The following is a 23,701-nucleotide window of genomic DNA, read 5'->3' on the forward strand; positions in this document are numbered from 1 at the left end:
TAGCCATTGCACTCAGCCGAAATACATCAATTTTTTTAATATTAAGGTAGAAATAGGTGTAAAATGAAAAGTAAACCTTTCCCTCCCACCCCAGACTTATTCTTTTTTTCTCCAGAAATAATCACTGTCTCCTTTATCAAATTCTTAGCAATCTTTCATGCTTCTGAACATATTTTTTTCACACAAACATCATACTGTAATACTTCTGTGCTTTTTGCTTATTCATTTAACACAATAACATGTTATATAACAAAACTTACAGATCTACCGCATTATTTTTAATGGCTACATAGTAGACCTTTGCTTAAAGGTAACATGCTTTAAGGCATTCTCCTACTGATAGGCATTTATTTATGACTGTTAATATAATAACAATGTTTTATACCTTATGCACAATGTTTTATACACACTTTGGCAAGAATATATGTAGGACAAATTGCTACCAATGATGCAATTAGACCAAAGGTCAATGCATTTTTAATGTGAGTAGATATTACTACCAAACTGTCCCCCAAGGCCATGAGGTGGCACCAAATTGCACTCCTCTCTCTCTGCAGGGCATGAGAGTATCTGCTTGCCTGCAACCTTCTACCATATGTAGTATCCAAGTTTTAAACTGTTTTGATCTAATAGGTAAAAAAAAATTCTTTGCCTTTTAAATTTTCATTTTCTTTGTCATTTTTATTTTCATTTTGTAAATTACAAATGAAACTAAGCATTTTTTTATGTACTCATTAGCCATCTATATGTTTATAAACCACCTGGTAAAATATTTGCCCATTTTTCTATTATTTATCTAATGAATTTGTAAGTGTCTTTCTATATTAAAGGAATTAATCCAGGTCTGTCATATATCATGTGATACAGCATTACAACTTAAAAAGAAAATAGTTGTGTCACTAATTACATATTCTTATCTATATATCAGATATATAGCTGTTCCATCTATGTAGCCTAAAAGAGAAAAATAAAATGAAAAAATTGAGACTGATTTTAAAGTTACAGTAAATGTCATTCTAACATTTTATTATTTTACTGAATAAAATAAGCAATATCAACTAGTTAATCATTTATTTACTATGTTTACCCACACATATTACTGACTCACAGATTTGATTAATAATATTTCAATCTTTATATCATTTTACAAAAATTTACTGTATAAGAGATCAGGCCATATGCAACTTGCCTAGAGAACTAAGTTTTGAAACTTACCTCTTTATTGCATTACCTATAATTATTTCATGGTGAGCGTTTAAAGTCATCAAGATATTTGATTAAATAATTCTAGAAGAAACCAGTACATACTAAAAAGAGTTGACAGTAGTGATAAGAAGCAAGATGATCATATATTTTTTTGTAAACCCTGGTGGTTGATGAATGCTAACATTAGAAAAAAAATCACTATTTTATGATTCTTAAAAATCTCTATTTTTCCCATGAATAATGCCCCAATTAGACTAAAAGTTTCTGATAGATTGAAATTATATCTTATAGTTCTTTATAGGCCCCATAATTAATAATTTTTCATAAATATTTGCAGACTAAATATGAAATTAACAGACATTTATAACTACTTCGAGTGTTACCTAGTTAACACTGTATACTGGGGCTTAAATAAAAATCAGTAATTTCAGGATAAATACATATATTCCCCATATCTAACTATTCCTGCTATGTCTCTGGTTCACCATGCCTTCACATATACATCCCTTATTTCTATAGTATTGTATTTTATTTAATCCATTACATACTTTAAAGATTTTCTTATCTATTTATTGTTTCCAGTTATCTAAACATAGCTAGTATTTACTAAACTGTTAATCATTTGCAGCAGTATATTTTGGGAAAATGAATACAGGTATAGGAAAAATTATAGAACAAGAAAATGTTAAAAGTCAAGATCAATAGTATCCAACAATACCATGGAGTCCCATGTCTTTGGAGCTTGAAGGTGCCCTAATCATGATGAAATGGTCCTAAAATAAGCAAAAATGGTTTTAGAGGTCATCTGCTTACAAAAGTGCAGACAGTGGCGATTCTGCTATCCTTAAGTTTCTCTTGCTCCACATATGCCTGGATTTGTGAGAATAATGTGATTTAGAAGACTGTGCAGATCCAGGACTCTGAGAGTGGGGAGAGGCCCTCTGCATGAGGTTTCGGGATATGGCCCTCTGGAGATTCTTCATGGAAGACCCTGCAGCCATGGTGATCACCCAGGGATGGTCCAGGGCCTGGCCAGCTGACATGCGATGACCAGCCTCCAAAATCAGTAGTTTGTCTATAAAGTCCTTCGCCAAGTGGGAAATGCTTGGCCAAGGCTGAGAATAAAAATAAATAAGTTAGAATAAAATAAATAAAATGGAAATATACACAAACACAAAGAATCCTATTCTTAATTACATAGATTAATACCAATCGAATCCAAAAAACTTTTTCAAATAAGCAGTTTTAATACTGTGTCATTACATATATAGAGGAACTAAACCACTTTTGAGGGAGGAAAAGAAAAAACTTTCACAGAAGAAAAAGACAAACACAAACACAGAAATTCTCTTCCAAACTCTTTGTCCAATGAGTGAGAAAACCTTCTCAGAAATCTGTCCATTGTGCTGTTGTTATCAATACGAGTTCCCATACTGCATTTACAGGAGCTGGACAAGGCAAAGCAGCTGTCTTTTACGAACTATGTCAACATCAGGTCAGTGTTTGCAACACTGTGGTCATCTCACAGCGTTCCTGTGACTTCAAGAATGAGAAGGAGTAGAAGGGGAAAGTGGAATGGATTGAGAAATCATCAACTTTTCCCTCCCTTTGAAAGCTTACTCTGAGCCAGGCACAGTAGCTCACGTTTGTAATCCCAGCACTTTGGGAGGTTGAGGAAGAAGGATCGTTTGAGTCCAGGAGTTTGAGACCAGCCTGGACAACACAACAAGACCCCATCTCTACAAAAAATGTAAAAATTAGCCAGGCACAGTGGCACATGTCTGTAATCCCAACTACTCAGGAAGCTGAGGTGGGAGGATTCCTTCAGCCCAGGCATTCAAGGCTGCAGTGAGCTATGATGGCACCACCACACTCCAGCCTGGGTGACAGAGTGAGACCCTGTCTCTAAAAAGAAATAAAGAGGAGAGAGAGAGAGAGAGAGAGAGAAGAGGGGAGGGGAGAGGCAGAGAGAGAAACAGAGTGAGAAAGAAAGAAAGAAAGAAAGAAAGAAAGAAAGAAAGAAAGAAAGAGAAAGAAAAGAAAGAAAAAGAAAGGAAGAGAGAAAGAGGAAGAAAGAAAGAAAGGAAGAAAGGCAGAGAGAGAGAAAGAGGAAGAAAGAAAGAAGGAAAGGAGGGAGGGAGGGAAGGAAGGAAGGAAGGAAGTGAAGTGCACTTCCTCAAACACACTGGGCCCTCACTGTTCCCAATCAGCTGAGAACAAATAGATCCAACATGTAACAAATAGATTCAAATAGATTTGACTACAAATAGATTCAACATGTAACAGCTATGACACAGTACAATATGCACAGCTAAGTAGTTCCTATTTCAGGGATTTATAGTGGCAGTGTTTACAGCAATTGCACATACTTTAAGTACAATAACAGCACTTCATAGTGGCATTTCTGAGCATGGGAATAAGAAGGCTGTTGCTTTATATTCAAATTTGCTTTCTGCATTATCTGCTGAGAAAGAAAAGAAACATTTAATCTGAGGAATGCAAGCCCCTTTAAATTATCAGGCCAAGAGAGGCACTGAAATATAACAGCCTTCACTTCTCATTCTCCTCTTGTGCTAAATAATTACCTCTTGAAGCCACTTGCTATGTGGGCTCTACACTATCTAACACCAAGTAGCCATAAAGTGCCATAGGTTGGACACCATCACCCATACCCTACAGTTCAACAATATAGCCTATCACTAATCAATGTTATTTCTGTAAACCAGTGTTAATTCCTCTCAAACAACTTTGTATCAGCCCAGACCTAAGAGCACACGCCCCACAGAAGTTAGGACGTTTTCCAGAGCAGCTGTCCCCACTTTGGCCTGATCAGACAAGCTCTTAAAAACTATATTTTGTGCCTCCACCTCATCCTTTAGGTTGACTCTACCAACACATACCATATACCTGGAAAACACTACAGTTTAGTGTCCTTTGTCCTCTGCAAAAGAGAAACATTGAGAAAATTGCCCATACGTTCGCTGCATCTCAAACACAATTTCTAATTGATGTGTGTTTTTAAAAGATGGTATTTCCAAGGAAAGATAAGGGAATCCTTCCATGTATTGTCTCTGCCCTTGTGTAACAATAAAGCAGAGTCCATACATAGACATCACACTCTCCAATCTCTTAGCACCCTATTAACTCTATGTTTTGTTTTTTGTTGTTTTGTTTTGCTTTTTTTAGAGATGGGGTCTTGTCATATTGCCGAGGCTGGACTTGAACTCCTCCTGGTCTCAAGCCATCCTCCTGCCTCAGTTTCCCAAGTAACTGTGACTGCAGGCCCACTCCCACCCCCACCCATGCCAACTTAACTCAGAATTTGTTTGTTTGTTTGTTTTTGAGATGGTGTCTCATTGTGTTGCCCAGGCTGGAGTGCAGTGGCATGATCGTGGCTCACTGCAACCTCTGCCTCCCGGGTTCAGGCGATTCTCGTGCCTCACTCTCACATGCTGGGATTACAGGCATGTGCTACCAAGCCCAGCTAATTTTTGCATTTTTGTAGAAGCCGGGTTTCGCCACGTTAGCCAGGCTGGTCTCAAACTCCTAACCTCAGGTGATCCGCCTGCCTCGGCCGCCCAAATTGTTGGGATTACAGGCGTAAACACTGCCCCCAGCCTTAATCCAGAATTTGAATAATAAGAAACCAGTAAAAGAACTCTTCTTTTTTTTCCTTCAGTGTATTTAGGTAAATGAGACATGAGAAATATTTATCCCAGAAATAAAAGTTATAAAATAAATAAGCATATCTGACAAATACTCAAACACAGGAAAAACAAAATATAAACTCTGCAAGTCTAGAAAAAGCACATCAGTGACTGACACTCACAATGCCATGCCCTCTGGTTCTGGCTAGACATCTATTTGGCCCTGAATCCAGACACATCTATCTGAGCTCAAGACTATTTAAATGAAGGTTAAATTAGATGGCTCCTCTGGAACATTTTAAGACAAGCAACTGAATCTTTCTGAAAGAATATAAAATATGTGCAACAAGGTTTATGGAGAGCTTATTAAGATGACCCCAAATGATTGTACGTTTAAAATGCAGTTGAAGAAAATAAAGTAACCGGAGAAAAAGTTCTTCAGCCAAAGCTTATTATTCAAACATGAGTTATAAATTGCAGAATTCCTGAGCCATAAAGAACAACTGGAGAGTATCTAGGAGTCAGTTTCACATTTCACATTAGAAAAGGGCAGCTACAGAAAGAAAATGAACTATTTTATTTTTGTTTTATTAATCTAAAATTGACTTTCATCTATGTTTAGTAAAGTATAAAATAGACTAATATACATACACATACATATCTATTAATAAATAAAAATGGAGTGTGCATGCCCCCAAATGTTTAACTAATAGTGCTATATAACCAAAAACAACTAGGGAACCATATGTTGAATCGAATACCCACTCTGGACCAGCTGTCACCTGATGACATCATTTAGTCTTTTCACCAGCTTTCCCATCCACTTGATGTCCAACAAACTTCCTTAGAATTTCTCCTCCCAAATTCGGCCATCTCCACTCTTTGCTTCAAAATTCCCCTTTGTTTGGCGTTTCTGGACAGTCTCAGGTAGACATGACCCCGAGTCCCACTGCTAACCCATCTTACTGTGGAAAAAGCATGAAGTCCTTGGATCTGGACTAGACAGGCAGTCTGACCACACACAGCTCTGCAACCTCAGGGTCTCAGTTTCCTTGTCAGAAAAATGGGGATCATCATATCTCCTTCACGAGATTGCCATTAGGACCAAATTAGACCAAGCATGTGAAAAAGGGTTTTCAAACTGTAAATATTGTTGCTGTTGTTCTTGTTACTATTAAATCCTCACACCTTAATTCCTTCCTCAGTTCTTTTGTGGATAGATTAACTGACTGCACTTAGAGAACTGGAATATGAAAATTATCCAATAATTCTCAAACCAATTCCATTCACAATAGCATGACAAATGTGCACCCTCAAAAAAAGTTATGTGTTAAGAGGTAATGAACCATTTTACAAAAAAAGGAGAACTTTATTTTATCCCAAGATCATTAAATTAATTTAGTTGCAAGTAAATTGTAATATTTGTGGATATTTCAGGCCTTTTTTCCCCTTTTCTTCTTTCTTCATCTGGTTCTTTGCCTATTTTTCTGTCTTTTCCAATGGAGATTGGCTTCACTGTATAAAACAACAGTGACCCAAAAAAGGCATAAAACTGAACACCAGGAATCGCACTACTTATTAGCTTTAAATGATTCAAAGGAATTCGGAGGGATGGTATCTTACATGCTGTAGATGTCTTGACTCTCACCTTCAGAGAAGTCAGAAGTGATTGTAGTTTACTGCTTTCTAGTTTTTTGATGAACAATTTTCCTCTGTTGTTTGCCCACATCCAGGCCCTTTAAGAGTCTGGCTCTCGTCGCACAACACAGCCTGGCCTGCCCTGGTGAGGACCTTGCTGGACTCTTCTCCAGCATGGTGTCTCTAACTTCCCCTCAGTGGTGACTCTCTAACCCATCTCCCCAGCTTGCCACTTGCTGACTCTGTTCTCCCTCCTATTCTGCCCTCTTCTTCCTTTCAGTTGCCTTCCGTGGTCTGGTAGTCAGACCCCACTTCCCTCTCCAGTTTTCTGCATCAGCTTCCAAATTAAATGTTCTGTTCAGGCTTCTCTTTATCTAGCGGTCACACATCACTTTGTGTACTATAGACCCCCTATCTCCCCTCCTCACCATGAGCCCCAGGAATCCCATGGAGATTGGTGGTGCCTCTTCAAGGAGACAAGAATCATATATTCAAGATTAATATTTTCATTCTCTTCTTTTTTATGAACACCAATTAGTGCAGCTAATTTAATATCTTGTGCAAAAGATTGGTAAATATACAAAAGCTAACTAGGTAACCGGTTTAAAGAATGACTAATATTCCTACAACTAGTCAACGCTTTAATATTTCTCAGTTCCTTTGCATAAATGCCCACAAAAAATCATTATAAAAATAATTATTAGATCCAGGAGTGGTGGCTCATGCCTGCAATCCCAGCATTTTGGGAGGCCGAGGCAGGAGGATCACTTGAGCCCAAGAGTTCAAGACCAGCCTGGGTAACATAGTGAGACACTGTCTCTACATACAAAAATTAGCTTAGCATGGTGACACGCAGCTGTAGTCCCAGCTTCTCTGGAGGCTGAGGTGGCAGAGTTGCTTAAGCCTAGGAGGTTGAGGCTGCAGTGAACTGTGATCATACCACAGTAACCAGCCTGGGTGACAGAGCAAGACCCTGTCTCAAAATACAAAGAAACAAAAATTATTAAAAAGCTAAACACTACACACACAACATAGACAGACCCAGTCCCTAAAATTCTAGATGCAAACCTTTGAATTTAAGATTGTAATTAATGTTACAATTTGCTAAATATAGAGCTCTTGAAGTATAGGACAATTATTGGTGGATTTAATTAAATAATTTTTTTAAAGCTACAAATATCTAGTTTTAAAAATAAATAAATAAGCTATCATTCAATTCCTTGCACTAGAAATCATCATTGTCACATTTATCTCCACAAAAAATCATAAGTTTTATTAAAAATTTCTACTCATGACAACCTTCTGATGAATTTTCCTTCCTTCTTTGAACATTAGTGTGTGGTCTTGGTAGAATTTAACTCAGGCTTTGCAAATAAATTTTATGTAAATATGCCCCAAACTGATTACTCTCTATGACTTTGTTAGTAGTAGACATGGCAAAAATTATTCTTCCACATCTCAGGAAGCAGAAGATTCCATACATCATTTTTGTTATAGATATTTAATATTTTTATTTCTTTATTTCTCAATCTACAAAGCAGATTTTAAATGCTTTATCTTGCCAAAAACGAAACTGCAGAAAGACAAAGCATTGACTAATTATGTCAGAATGCTCTGTCTGCTGGGGCATTTGTAAATTCTGGGAAGAGTGAACACATATTCACAAGTCACAGGTGCCATTTAATTTTAAAATGGAAAGTTAATTAATCTTACACTAGGCTCATAAAGAGTTTATTTTTGTGTGTGAAGGGGTTCTGCTTTGAGAGAAGGAATGCTTCCATTTCTTTACTCATAAGGAAGACCCTAAATTTAAGTAAAATTGGGTACAGTTGAAGTTTTCTGAGCACCTACTATTTTTCAAAGCACCAGAAGTTAACAAGAGGAGTGTTCCATTTTCTCCAAAGAAAAAACAATGTAAGAGTGACCAAAATAAACGGGTTGGCCTTTGAACCCCAAATCAACAGATGACTCATTCTTCTATGCATAATATACATTTATTATTCATAGCTGGTGCTTATAGTATAAACATATAGAATAATGTATTTATATTTATAACTAGTTCTTGCAGTGTACACCTATTAAAGTATAATATAAACAATATAAACATAGTATTAATATTAAGTCAGTTTCTGGAAACTTTACTCAAATAGTTCCTTTCCTCTCAACTCTGTGAATTCCACTGATGATATCAAGGTCAAGATACAACCTAATCAAGGAAGCAGATAGCATAGCTACGTTTATACCCTAATCACTAATGCAAGGTGACATCTACACAGTCAAAACAAAACACACCACCATCATTTCCCTTCCTAGAAACACTTATTGTCTGTGATTGAGTTTAAGAGATGAAGGTTTATATCCATTCAGTTTAAGGCAAGTCAGAGAAGAAATGAAGAAAGTGATAGAGCAGAAAATGAAGTTACTCTTGTAAGATTTAAAACCACTAAAATTATTTTCTATAAAGTAACTTTTAAAGTAAAAATATCATTAAAAATCATTAAGCACCACATATTTTGGTGAGCATAAGTACTTAGGAACTAAACCATAGGAATGGGGACCAAATTACAGGAATTAAAGCTTAGCAGACCTATCTGAAATATGGTACAATATTCATTCCAAGAATTCTAGTCATGATAGAAAGAGAATTAAAGTACTGAATGTTCTGCTTTTCTTTCCTTTTTTCCTACTTAATAACCTGAATGGAGAACAAGAGAATAAGAGAAGTTAGTGGAGAAAAGGAGACATAACAAAATTGGGATCATGGCTGGTGAAAAGAGCATAATCAAACAGACATGTTACTTCTAAAAGAGAATATCAGCAAAAGTATTTCCTAACAGTATGAGAATCATAGGTGAACCTAAGTAGATAGGGACCATTTTCTATCAATATCCATGTGGGATTTTAAAATATATATACATATATATGTGTGTGTGTGTGTGTGTGTGTGTGTGTGTGTGTGTGTGTGTGTGTTTAGGCCAGGCACTGTGGTTCACATCTGTAATCCCTGCACTCAGGAGGCCAAGGTAGAAGGATCACTTGAGACCAAGAGTTCAAGACCAGCCTGGGCAACATAACAAGACCCTATCTCTACAAAAGATTTTTTTTTTTTAAATGAGCTGTGCATGGCACATACCTGTAGTTCCAGCTACTCAGAAAGCAGAGGTGAGAAGATTGCTTAAGCCCAGGGAGTTTGGGGCTGCACTGAGCTATGATCACGCCACTGCACTCTAGCCTGCTGGGTGACAGAGTGAGACCTTGTCTCTCAAAAAAGAAAAAAATGTTTATAATATCAGTGTCTGTCCTCGTCAGCTAGCTAATATGGTTATAATTCTCCTTTTTTTAAAATCAATGCATTGCTCACCAAAAAAAGATGACTGTGATACAGTGGAATATAATTAGACAAGAATATATGATTCACAACTCATTGATGAGAATTCTTGTAATTTATCATTAATATTAAAATTCTAACACTAACCTTTCTTCACTATTCCATGTAAAAGATTTAAAAGGTGCACTTGATAAATGAAGTTTGTACTGCAGAAAAAAAAGCCATAAAACTAATAACCTACTTAAGCAAAATTCAAACTTTCAGTCCTAGTCTCCTAAGTTAATAGTAACAATAACAAAAATAATGAACATATATATAGCACTAACTCTGTATACACTAGCATATGAAAATAGTCTCAGCACCTACATCTATTAGCTTATTTGATCTTCACAACAACCCTTTTAGGCAGGTACCACCATGATTACCATTTCACAAATGCAGAAACTGAGATACAGAAAAAACTTTTAAATGTCCAAAGTTACACAGTTAGTAAATTGCAGAGCTGGTAGTGGAATCCAGCCAGTCTTGTTCCACGTAGTTGGATTTTTTTTTTTTTTTTTTTGGTTTGTTTGTTGTTGTTGTTGTTGTTGTTTAGAGAGAAGGTCTTACTCTGTTACCCAGAAGACTGGAGGGCAGTGGTGTGATCACAGCTCGCTGCAGCTATGATCCTCTTGCCTCAGCCTCTCAAGTGGCTAGGACTATAGGCACATGTCACCATGCCCACCTAATTTTTTTAAAATGTTTTTGGTAGAGATGGGGTCTTGTTATGTTGCCCAGGCTGGCCTTGAACTCTTGGGCTCAGGTGATCCTCCCACCTCAGCCTCCTAAAGCACTGGGATTATAAATATAAGCCACTATGCCTGGCCCAGATCATGTTCTTAATTATTATATTATACAGTTTTTCCAAATACTTAATATGCATGCATGTACACACACACACACACACACACACACACACACACACACACAAATGCATGCATCTGAGCTCTAAAGTTTTTTTCGTTTTTTTGTTTCATTTGTTTTTGTTTTTGTTTTTGTTTTTTTGAGACAGAGTCTTAATCTGTCACCAGACTGGAGTGCAGTGGCTGGAGTGCAGTGGCCCGATCTCAGCTCACTGCAACCTCTGCCTCCCGGGTTCAAGCGATTCTCCTGCCTTAGCTTCCTGAGTAACTGGGACTACAGGCACGCGCCACCACACCCAGCTAATTTTTGTATTTTTAGTAGAGATGGGGTTTCACCATGTTGGCCAGGATGGTCTCAATCTCTTGGCCTTATGATCTGCCCACCTCGCCTCAGCCTCCCAAAGTGCTGGGATTACAGGCATGAGCCACCACTCCTGGCCTAAAGTTTTTACATTTTACTAGTCAATGTATTCCCTTATGTGCTTTTGCATATATTCTGTCTATTTGGAATCTTCTTCCTTCCAGAAACTCCTTCCCTTCCTGCAAGATAGCACAAATGTGGCCCTTTTCATGGACCCTGACCCAGTTTTCCTAAGCAACGATAGATTTTCTTCCATTGCCCCTGTGAACTTTGAGGCTTTGTTCCCACTTACAATAAAGCACTTGTATTTGAAGAGATACATAATCATACTTGTCTCTCAGCCAAGACCACGAGGCTCCTAAGAGCAGAGACACTGAGCTGAACAAAATTTCCGGCACGAGGAAGGCCTGACCAGAAGGAAGGGGTGAAGACCACATAAAGATGCCTTCAAATGGTCTCCATAATGAGTCCTTTACTTAGCGTCTCAAGCACGAGCTCTGCCACCATCCAAAAGCCATTGTGATGGCGCTGGCAATCAAGTAGATAAGTTAAGGCCTTCCTTGCACACTGGGGAGGAAATCTTTGCTTTCTTCCATCCCTTCTCCACCATCTGCTGTACCTGTCTACCCTGGCTGCTCCTCCAGCATTGCAGAAAAAGACTAGAAAAGGGAACTCCTATGCCTACCCTGCAAAACCCAGTGAATAGAGTAGCTGTAGCCTTTCAGACCACCTACATATTCCAGAATGGATCTAATAAACTCAGCAACTAAGGATGTTAATTATCATCTACCTAACTATAAGTCAGAAATTCTATGCTGTGTTCAAAACAGTTATATCTGAGATACAGTTACTCATGCAGTTATAAATCAGAATCTTTTAATATTTTTCAAAAGCAATTTATTTGTAATTGAATGCATTCTCCATGCTTATTCCTTTTAGATGTCTTATTGAATGCAGAGAGAAAATATGGTAGTATCCCTGCCTTTAAGGAGCTTATAATGTCTTAAAGCAGCAACCTATAGCAACCAGATTAAATTAGAACAAATGAAATTAATTGTAATTCTAAACAGTATTTGGAAAAGGGAAAGAATGACAGAAGTGGAATGATCATAGAAGATTTCATGAAAAAGAATATATTTCACAACAAAATCCAAAAAAGTTAAACACTAATATTATGGCTAACTTTTACTTATATACGAGTGGAGCTAGAGTATGGCTCCGTTAGATATTAGTATAATATTTAGTATTATATTAAACACATCACTCCCCTTCAACATAAGAGGTATACCACATAAATCTCTGGAAGTTTTCATCCAATTTATTTTATTTTATTTTATTTTATTTTTTTGAGACAGGGTCTCACTCTGTCACCCAGGCTGGAGTGCAGTGCTGCAATCTTAGCTCACTGCAACCTAGACCTTCCAGGCTCAAGCAATCTGCCCACCTCAGCCTCCAGAATAGCTGGGACTACAGGCACACATCACTATGTGTGGCTAATTTTTTGTATTTTTTGTAGAGATAATGTTTTGCAATGTTGCTCAGGCAGGTCTAGAACTTCTGAGCTCAAGCAATCCTCCTGTCTTGGCCTCCCAAAGTTTTGGGATTACAGGTGTGCACCACAATGTCCAACCTATTTAATTTGATGTTTATACCTGAATTCTGGGGAAAATAAGTGATTTATACAATGTGTCATATCTGGAATTTCAGTTATAGGCAAAAGAAAACCTTTCTGAAAAAAATGCGAATTATTATTTTACAGTTCTGCAAATCAGAAGTCTAAAATGGGTCTTACGGGCTAACATCAAAGTGTCACCAGAGCTGTGTTCCTTCCAGAGGCTCTAGGGGAAAATGCATTCCTTGCTCCTTCCAGCCCCTAGAGACTGTCCTTATTCCTTGCCTCATGACCCCTCTCTCCATCTTCAAAAGCACATCATTTCAACCTGTTTCCCTAGTCATATCTCTTCTCTCTAGCTTTGACCCTCTTGTCTCCCTACTATAAAGAAACTTGTGATCGTATTGGGCCTCCAAGATTATCCAGAATAATCTCCCAATCTCAAGAGTTTTAACTTAATCACATCTGCAAATTCTCTTTTACCACATAAGGTAGCAATCACAGATTCTGGGTATTAGGGCATGGACATCTTTGGTGCGCCATTATTCTGTCTACCACATCTATGCTTCCAGACTTGACGATATGGGAAACCAAAATATATCCACCAAAATATACTTCTTTGGCATATTTTGAGATGGCTCTTTAGAGGTGCTGCAGACATAACAGTGGCTCTGAAAGCTGTCCTTTTGTGGAAAAGATTTGCATCCGTAGAGGAAATCTACATTAGTGAAGTAAACAGTGGATGCAAACAGGATTTCTCTGAGACCCATTATCAGCCTTATCCTAAACTAGGAAAGATTAACTCATAGGAAATATCTGACAGTATTAAAGTTCCAACAGGGAAACTGTCACCACTGGATTCCATCTATTCTTTCTGAGAGCTGTTACCTGAGAGATTTCATCTGCATAACAAGACAGCCTTTGCTCAACATGCCTTTTCTCCCCTCCCCCTCCCATAACCTGTCTCCAAACTCCAAGTCTCTGTTCCTTTCTGTACAGTATGAAAACTTCAGTCATTTGGCTCTTCTTTAAGTCTCATCTTTTGTGTGGCTCCTGTGCACAGAAATAAATTTATATACATTTTCTCCTGTTGATCTGCCTATTGTCAGTTTGCCTTATAGATTCAAATTATATTCAGAAGAAGGGGAAGGAAAATTCCCTTTACTCTACAGTGGTCACCTGGTTTTAAATAAAATTGGTACAATTAGCAATTACTAGACTTGGCAATAGATGCTAAATATATGGTAATATGATGACAAATGAAAACATGATGATATACTTTTCTGAGTCTACCAATATATGATTCCTTGGTATTATGGACTGAATATTTTATTCTCTCAAAATTCTCTGTTGAGCCCTAACCCCCAGTGTGGCTATGTTTGGAGATGAGGCCTCTAGGGAAGTAGTTAAGCCACCAAACCTGTGTTATTTTATTATGGCAGCCTGCACTGACTAAGACACTTGGTGATATCAAAAGAAATGTTAATATGCTGGATATGAGTGCCTGACAGACATGGGGAGGGAAATCAAGATAATATAAATCTAGTACTTTATTACAAGCAGTCACACTCCTCTGTGGTGTATGTTGTCAGTACTCTGGGGCTATAGGCAGACATTTCCTCAAGAAACAGAGGGTGCCTTGCACCTCCCACCATGGAGATGCTGTTAATGCTCCATCTAGACCCTGGGCCCCTCTTTCCTGTATGCATGCACGCACCCTTCTTTTGAAGTGCTTTGCTTCTAAATCCCAGCCCCCTGCTCTTTTTCAGCAGACTGCCCTGGGGCTCATGGAGTCACTCTGTCTTGACCTCAGAAGGCCTGAGAATTTACCACCATTACCAACCTCAGTGACCAACAGATAAGTGTGGTGTGAAAACCCTGCCCATTAGCCTCTGGACAATGCTGAGAAGTATTAATATCTCCCCTGCTGAATAAGGCCTACCCTCTGTGGCCTTGGCCTCTTTGCCTTCCTTGTCCTGCTCCCCTCACTCCCTTACCTGTCTCCCCAGGAGTCTATCCATAATAAATCACTTGCACATGAATCCTCTTCTCAGTTGCTTTTGGGGAAACTGACCTTAGGAACTCTCTGAATTAAACCTAACAAAAGGATTTTTAAACAGAAAATATTGTATATTGTTTATTATTCTTTCACATTAAAAATAATTATAGTATCTAGTCCAAATATGGCCCAAATGGACCGCACCCCCATATCACACTCTGTGTAGTTCCCTCCAACATTGAATCATGGCTGGCCTAGGACTCAGTAACCAATAGAATGATGCAGACATGGAGCTGTGCTATTTTCAAGTTTAGCCTTGAAGAGGACTGGCAACTTCCATACCTCCCTTTTGGAATATCCCCTTCCCTCAGCTGTCATGTAAGAAATCTGGCTGCCCTGCTGGAGAAAGCACATGGAGAAACCCGTGGAGGAAAAGAGAGCCAGAGATGCATAGAAAGAATGAGAGAGAAAGGCCTAGGAGTCCCAGTGATCTAGTTGAACCCAGATTCCAGCCATCCCCACCAAGATGCCAGACATTTGCGTGGGGCCCTCGTGGATATTCCATCCCAGTCAAGCCCCCAGATGACTGCAGTCCCATCCAACATCATGTGGCACAGAAGATTCACAAGCTGAGCCTTATCAACCACAGGTTCATGAGTCATAAAAAAGTGATGATTGTTTTAAGCCACTAGGTTTGGGGATGGTTTGTTGTGCAGTGGTAGATAACGAAAACAGAAATATATGTTCTTTGTAAACAAAACAAAAACAGAAATACAAAGATATTCAAGCTATAAAGAAAATCAAAATGATCCAAATCACCATACCAGGAGAAAAGCCCGGTAAACATGCTATTGTATTTCCTCCTAGCCTTTTCCCATGCAAACATTTTCCCACACGAATGTGATCATAGTGTACACACAGTTTATATCCTGCTTTTATTCTACTTGGCAGTATATTGTGAAAATTTTCCAATGTCATTACAATTTTTAAATGTGCATGAATTGGGGACTATCATACTCTATCATATGGATGCTCAGTTATGTGTTCAAACATTCTCTCAGGACTCTTTAATTTTTTACTTTTGTAAATATAGCTTGGATTAGTACTCTTACAGTGAAACCTTTGCTGCATCTGGGATTACTTAGATTCTTACAAATCGAATTATAAGATCAAAATACATAAATTTTTTAAAGTTCTTGATATGGTTTGGCTCTGTGTCCCCACCCAAATCTCATCTCAAATTGTAATCCCTGTAGTCCCCGTGTGTCAGGAGGGGAACGAAGTGGAGGTGATTGGATCATGGGCAGTTTCCCCATGTTGTTCTCATGATAGTGAGCGAGTTCTAACGAGATCTGATGGTTTTATAAAGGGCTCTTTCCGCCTCTCTTTCTCTCCTGTAGCCATGTGAGAAGGTCCAAGCTTGCTTCCCCTTGGCCTTCTGTCATGATTGTAAATTTCCTGAGGCCTCCCCAGCCATGCAGAACTGTGAGACAGCTAAACCTTTCTTTAAATATAAATTACCCAGTCTTGGATATTTCTTTACAGTAGTATGAAAATGGACTAAGACAGTTCTAGATTCATATTTTCAAACTACTTTCCAAGAAACCTATGACAATTTGTCCTCTACTAGTACTTAGTGAGAGGGCTAATCTCTCAGTACCCTTCGCAGCCATGTGTAGAATTTAGTTGTTTGTTGTTTTATCTTTATGAATTTGAAAGACAATAAAAAGACATTTTTGTGTTCATTTGCATTTCTTTGGTCATTAGTGAGGCTGGACATTTTTTAGACTTTTAATAATCAATGGTATTGCATTGTCTGTGAATTTTTCCCATCCTTTCCTACTTCCTTGTGTAAATTTTAGCTCTCATTTATCAATTTGAATGAGTTTGTAAAAACATATACATGTACCATAAGGCACTAAAGGTCTGTCAGAGTATAGAAAACATTATATTTAAATTTGGTGTTTAACTTTAATTTTGCTTAAAGATGTTGCTGTAGATATACACTTTACATTTTAAGTAGGTATAAGCAAATATCAATGTTTTTCTTCATGAGAAATTAGAAGTCAAATAAATTTGCTCATCTGCTGTACATGAAATGAATTTCCTATTTTGTCAGGCTTCCCACACACAAGCATTGGCAACTTTCCTTCCCTACCCAAAACAACAAAAAAGTTAACACATTCATGAACACTGGGAGTTTCAAGTTTAATCAGTGGATAAATATTTTACACAAACTGTGAGGTTAAACATTTCGCTGAGAAAACACTTCATCACAAAAAGGGCTTGGATCATCAAGATTTAAGGCAGAAAAATCTCTCGCCAAACACCCAAGCGTCATGCTGAGTTTCTGTGAACACATTAGTCTAGTCAGCCAGCTCAAGCTCTGCACGGATTGGAGAAAAAAACTGCAGAGGAACTCATTTATCTACTTGATTGTCAGTGTCATGTGCTAACCACAGGCAGCTAGTAATGGAGGCCCTTGCTATCTTGAGTCAAATGGCTCTCAGTCAGGGGCAATTTTGCCCCACAGGGGACGTTTAACAATGTCTGGAGACATTTGGGGGTCCCACAACTGGGGGAGGTACATTACTGGTATTTAGAGTAGAGGACAGTGATGCTGCTAAGCATCCTACAGCACCCAGGACAACCCCAAAAATCATCCAGTCTTAAATGTCAAAAGTGACAAGGTGGAGAAGCCCCACTCTAAACCAACACAATAGAAATAAAATAATGCTCTCTTACCTCTCCTGTATAATTATATTTGCCTTTCAGAATCTTCTTGTAAAGCCTTGTCTGGCTTTCATCATCAAAAGGCAGGAATCCGCTAAGTAAAGCATATGTGATCACACCAAGAGCCCACATGTCCACTGCACTGGTATAAGGCTTCCTTAGCAAAACCTCAGGAGCTATGTACTCTGGGGTCCCACAGAGTGTCTTCATTGTCCAGTCACCACTTTTGTTCCCGGAGTGTGCCAAACCAAAATCTGTAATTAAAATTTTCGACTCTGCACCTGGATGATAGTATAAGAGGTTTTCAGGCTTTAGGTTCCTATGAGTTATCCGCAGAGCGTGCAAATACCTAATCCCATCAGCAACCATCTGGAGGATCCTGACGGCATCCCGCTCTGTAAAGGATCCCTGAGCAATGAGTCGATCAAAGAGCTCCCCTCCGGTAGCCAGCTCCATTACCATGTAAACTCGATCCTCAGCCTCAAAGATCTCCATGAGCTGGACAATGTAACGATGGCTAACCCGCCGCAGGACGCTCACCTCAGACGCGCATGCTTCTCTACCTTCCCTCTCTCTGGTTTCCATCACTTTTATTGCAAAAGGTTTCTTGGTGGTCTTCTGCTCTACCCTGACAACCCTGCTGAAACTGCCTGTCCCAATAAGAGCTTTGATGTCATATCTGTTGGGAAGAAAAACCAAACATGTTATCCCCAGAAGTGATGATTCTCAAAATTATTTAAGTCCATGCTTTATATCATCTTTTCTATCCTTCTATTCCTCCCATCGGATTTGTTTATTATTACTTGTGTTTATTATTTTTTGAAAGGTACCCCAAATCCTGTTTTGAAATGGAGGAAAACGATATAAAGGTAATTTGTTGGTAGAAAGACAATCTTAATACAATAACTACCATTTATTATACAGTTATTATATGCCAACAATTTTTAAAAATCTTATCCCTACTAAAACCCTGCTGGGTAATATAATAATATCCCCCTTTTTCAAATAAGGAAATTCAGACTTAAAAAGAAGTTAAATGAGTTATCAAGGGCACCCAGATTGTGGTTGGAATGGATGGGATTCAAATCCAGCCCTTTCAAATGCATTTCACGAAAACTGTTCCAAGAATGTTAAGACCCCCCTCTACCAATTTCTTTCCTTCCTCTAGCCCTTGTTTTTGTCATTCTTCAACAACAAACAAATCAAGTGGGGGAGAATAAAGTAGAAGCTTACTCCTGTTTATAATTTCTCAAAAGACTGCGGATCCCATATCAGAAGACAGAGAATAAACAGTATGTTTCTTTGGGTTGCTTGACTGTGAGCTCAGCCCCAGGCTCATCTTGTACACAGTAGCTGTTAATAAGGAAGAAGTAAATGCAGCTGTGCTATTATAAGAGCAGGTTTCAGCAGTCTGGTGGGAGTAGTGTTAGGGCCACCTTGCAGCCAGTAGCTTCTCACAGTCTCCCTCCATCCCCATACCCACACTTGGAATTTCTCGGCAGTAAAGAGAATTTTAACATGGAATGTATGTCAATAATTTGTAAACCAATTATCCCACAAAAAGGCCAAGAACATATGTTTACCTACGTAACAAACCTGCACATCCTGCACATGTACCCCTGAACTTAAAATAAAAGTTGAAGAAAAAAAGGCCAGGATATCAGCTCAGATTTCAAATGCTAGGGATCTTAAGCTTTAATTATCTGTGTAAACGTCTATTAAAATTTAAGAATCTGGCCAGGCACGGTGGCTCATCATGTAATCCCAGCACTTTGGGAGGCCGAGGTGGGAAGACTGAGCCTAGGAGTTTGAGAGCAGCCTGAGCAAAAAACTGAGACCCCTTCTCTATAACAAATTTAAAAATTAGCCAATCATGATGCACAGCTGTAGCCCTGGCTACTGAGGGGACTGAAGCAGGAGGATCCCTCGAGCCCAGGAATTTGAGGTTGCAGTGAGCTGTGATCAGACCACTGCACTCCAGCTTGGGTGAGAGAGCGAGACCTCTGTCTCAAAAATTAAAAAAAAAAAAAAATAGAATCCTATCAAATTTAACCCTCTACCTCATATTTAAGACATGTTGAGAAAATGCTAGACTGAAAATCATGATTGTATAGCTGGAAAGAATATTAAAGTTGGGTATTTAACCCAACTTCTTGTTTTACTGATGAGGAAATTTGAAGACCACATTAGCCAATTGGTTGTTTACGTTGTAGAGTCAGGATTAGAACGCAGGTCTCCTTTTTTTTTTTTTTTTTTTTTTTTTTTTTTTTTTTTTTTTGAGATGGAGTCTTGCTCTGTCACCCAGGCTGGAGTACAGTGGCATGGTCTTGGCTGACTGCAACCTCTGCCTCCCGGGTTCAAGAGATTCTCCTGCCTCAGCCTCCTGAGTAGCTGAGATTACAGGTGCACGCCACCATGCCCGGCTAATTTTTGTATTTTTTTTAGTAGAGACGGGATTTCACCATGTTTGCCAGGCTGGTCTTGAACTCCTGACCTGAAGTGATCTGCCCACCTCAGCCTCCCAAAGTGTTGGGATTACAGGTATGAGCCACTGTGCCTGGACTTCATTTTAATAAAACCTCTCCTTGCTAAGGATGACAGAGAATGGAATGTACTCAGGGAGTACCCAGGGAGAAGGCACGTTTTTATATCACATATTCAATACCAAAGATTCAAATGCAAATACTAAACTATGCTTTAAATAGTCTTACTTCTTTTATTGAGCTTATTTTTCCTGTAACTTTTTTTTTTTCCTTCTTGTTTGTTCTTTATATTCCTGTGTGTATTGAATAAAAATGACATTTGGCTGTACCAGATTACAGAAAACAGCTTTGTTCTCCACAGAGCATTTAATTTTCTGGCCAATTACCTTATCAAAACAGATAGCAATTTAGTAATCTTAAATAGATTCTTTCCCCTTTTCCCTTTCCAACTCTGCTTTTTTATTCACATGCATTCTCAGTGTGATTTTGAAGATAATCACAGGCATTTCAAATTCTATTGCTTTGCAGACCAACCAAGTTTTATATTACCTCTATTGTGGATGAAAGCACTTTGTAAATGCTAATTTATCACTGTGCCCTCAAAGCTGCCATCAAACTCATTTGTTCACAGAATTAATCATATCAAACAAACTACCATTTCTGAGAACTACACGCTTTTGCTCAAATAAAAGAAGCTTTATTCAATACTGTTAAGGGGGCTTCATATTTCCAATATTTGAAAAAATGCTAGTAATTTGGCATTGGAGGAAACAGTACACTTGAAGCCAAGATTTAGAGTGGTGGAAATAAATGCCTCAGATTGTTATTCAGTTTGTCCCATAACAAATTCTTATAGCTACAGCCTTGCTCATGAGTCCTCAACTGCCATGAATGGTGACCAACTTCATGATTTGTGTGGCTATACCTTGTAAAGTGCCTAGCACAGAGGAGTAGCAATAAACGCTGAACAAAAGAATCATTCACTGAATACATATTATTCCTGAATCATCATATATATTTTGCAAACATTAAGTAAAGATCACATCAAGCTGGGAAGAATGCCTTTATAAGGTCTTTTCATTTCCTTCACTTTTACCCCTCCACTCTCTTAAAGAGTAGCCTCAGAGTCAGTTTAGTAGGTTGGACAATTTCGTATCATCCCAGAGACTACTGGGAATATTGGAAATATTACTTTAACCTCAGCTGCTATGATACCAGCTGGAAATTTTTGAACATAGATTGAAGATTTGAAACAAGGAAATAATAATAGTGTTACAACCTGCTTGAGAGAAACAATTATAATAAACTCCCAACAAGAAAGTAAATATACTCATATTTAAATTCTATCATCTCTTTTCTGCAAAAGTTATAGATGGAATCACAACGGAGAAGGAAGATGACTGTGTTCTAGTCCCTATTCTACCATTAACTTGGACAAGTCACTTAACCTTTGGGGACTCAACTACTCATTGGTTAAAGATGAGCCTTGAGTTAAAGTCTCTGAAGCCCTTATAATGTTGAGATCCTCTACTTCTGTGATGCCTTTACACTCTGTGGGGCTGGGTCTACCCCTGGATTGGGAGTTAGTAGGGTGGATGAAAACTAGACCAGACTAGCATCATCTCTCTGACTACAAATGGCCAGAGATGCCATTTAACCAATTCAGTCTTGACAAGACCCTGTACCTACTCAGATTCAGTTCAGTCATATTAGCCAGCCTTGTTCTTCTGTAAGCTTAGCAGCCACTGAACTAATCCTCCAGGAGTCACTGTACTAAAAGTTCTCAAGGAGGCCAGGAAATGGCTCTGCATAGATTCTGGACAGAGCACTGTGACGAAGTGAGCATGCAATTCTAGGACCAGCAGTGCCTTGGGAAGCCAGCTGAGCCACCCATTATTGTGTCTCCCCAAACACACAGAGGAGAAGGGGATTCTGTGATTTACTTGGTCAAAATGTCCAACATGTCCAACATGGTACACTCAGGAGGCCAACCAACCTGAAATCTTCTACATAGGAAGGGCTTATTTGCACTTCATGAAAACAATAATCAGCATTGCACTAATGTCTACATGAGGACTGGTGCCATGCACTGTGCAGCATAATTTACATGTATTACTTTAATTATGCTCACAACAGTCTTATGAGATAGATACTCCCATTTTACAGAGCTAGAAACGAAGGAAGGAAAAAAGCTAAGGAATGTTCTACATGGTACATGATAGAAGATATGGAACTGGACCTCAAGTCTGGCTGACTCAAAGACTCATCTCTAGTTCACTCGCTGTAATCCCAATTTTTAGAATTAGTGGAAGATCCTTCACACACCAGGTCTGGCAGGACCCAGCCCCAGGATATTAGAGGCAAAGCTGTCTTCCACCACAGATGCTGGAGGTTGGCAGACAGTCCTCTCACACCCCCACCCCCCACCTCCGAAGATAGGAATTCCTTCCCTTGTTTGCTGCTGCTCCTGCTCTCTTTTTTCGCATCCTCTGAACTCCCTGTTCAGAGATGTCAAAGAGAAATTGTACTGGGCACTTATGGAACACAGCAAGGAAGGCTTATCCCAGACTATTGCAATAGGAGTCAAGGCTTCTGCAACAGGGGAAAGAAAATGGACGCCTTTGAAACAAAAGGCAAGAAAGTTTCTAAGCACTGGGGTGAGCTGGTGGAAAAGAATGGGAGAAGCTTAGGGAGAGGTGGTCAATGAGATCTGTGTTTGCTACCTGGCCCTTATGGAAGTTAGGCTCCTACCCTCCCACAGAGACTGGGAGACAGTGGCCCTAACTCTCTTGATGACTACATTTCAAAGGGATGGCTCCCAGGTGCCTGAAAAAGACACTCTTGGGTTGTAGAAGATTTACATCTCAAAAGGGCAGAGAAAGGGGGAGATCAGTGGCCTATCATCCGAAAGAACCCTGTCCAAAATTGAGTCAAGCTGAAGGAAACCTCGAGGCGGTCTTGGCCAGGGGTTTTTCTTTGTCAGCCCAGTCCCAGGCCAGTTCCTCACGTGGCGCTTTACCTGGCAAGGACCCGGGGGTCGAACTTGGCTCGGAAGCGAGCCACCTGTATCCTCTGCGCCGCCTGGGCCGCCGCCTCGGGCCCACGCCCCGCGCCTCCGACGCCGGCTTGATTTTGACCTTCGTGCTTGGCCCAGGCCAGCGCTGGTGGCCCCGGGACCACCTTCCTGCTGGCGCCGCACCCCATACCCGCAACACGCCCGCTGCTCGCGGGACCTGGGGACTCGGGAAGCAGCTAGCCCTGTTCCTCCGCCCTTTATCAAAGAGCAGCTGCGAGGGGCGGGACACTCTGAAAGAAACCCCACTGGGGGGTCGTGGTCAGGGAGATAGCCCCCAGGATACCCGCTAACGACCGAGACGCCTGGATCATCGCTGGTCACCGTCTGTGTGTGTAATCTGACGTGATGAAAGCAAAGTCAACCAACAGGCAGAGCCTGCGCCTAATTCTCTGGGCTTCACTTTCTGCATCTCTAACCTGACAAAGTGAACATATAAAATTATACGATTCTATAAAGGATATCGTCCCTCTAAAGAACTTTTCGCTGAGCTCATATTCGGATGACATGAACATTAAACATATATATATATATATATATATATATATATATATATATTTAAAATTCTAAGAGCTTATAATATTTAAAGTATAACTTCACTGCCTTCTATTGCATTAAACGGTTGACAAAGGCCTGTGTCTGGCACTCATGACCTTCATCTTCCGGGTGATCCATCTAAGAGAGAAAAACTGAGGGCCACGATAGATGTCTAGAACCCA

The 23,701-nt window shown here is 39.3% G+C and overlaps 1 protein-coding gene across 1 annotated transcript; it reads right to left on the reverse strand.

The window, feature by feature from the left end:
* Positions 1-660: 660 nt before the first annotated feature.
* On the reverse strand, positions 661-23,113 carry PSKH2 (protein serine kinase H2). The gene is made up of 3 exons (XM_519842.8): positions 22,929-23,113; positions 17,439-18,105; positions 661-2,321 (listed from the first exon to the last, which is right to left on the reverse strand). The coding sequence occupies exons 1-3, from the start codon at positions 23,111-23,113 to the stop codon at positions 2,016-2,018; spliced, it is 1,158 nt and encodes a 385-aa protein (XP_519842.3). The 3' UTR covers positions 661-2,015.
* Between the last annotated feature and the right edge of the window lie 588 nt (positions 23,114-23,701).

The sequence above is a fragment of the Pan troglodytes genome, chromosome 7, assembly GCF_028858775.2.
Source record: "Pan troglodytes isolate AG18354 chromosome 7, NHGRI_mPanTro3-v2.0_pri, whole genome shotgun sequence".
In the NCBI taxonomy this organism is placed as follows: domain Eukaryota; kingdom Metazoa; phylum Chordata; class Mammalia; order Primates; family Hominidae; genus Pan; species Pan troglodytes.

Excerpts from the sequence above, each read along its gene's own strand:
- PSKH2 (XM_519842.8), bottom strand. The coding sequence starts at position 23,113 with ATGGGGTGCGGCGCCAGCAGGAAGGTGGTCCCGGGGCCACCAGCGCTG. Across the intron at positions 18,106-22,928 it reads GACCCCCGGGTCCTTGCCAG|ATATGACATCAAAGCTCTTA; the intron begins GTAAAGCGCCAC and ends TCTTCCCAACAG. Across the intron at positions 2,322-17,438 it reads AATATAATTATACAGGAGAG|CCTTGGCCAAGCATTTCCCA; the intron begins GTAAGAGAGCAT and ends TTTTATTCTCAG.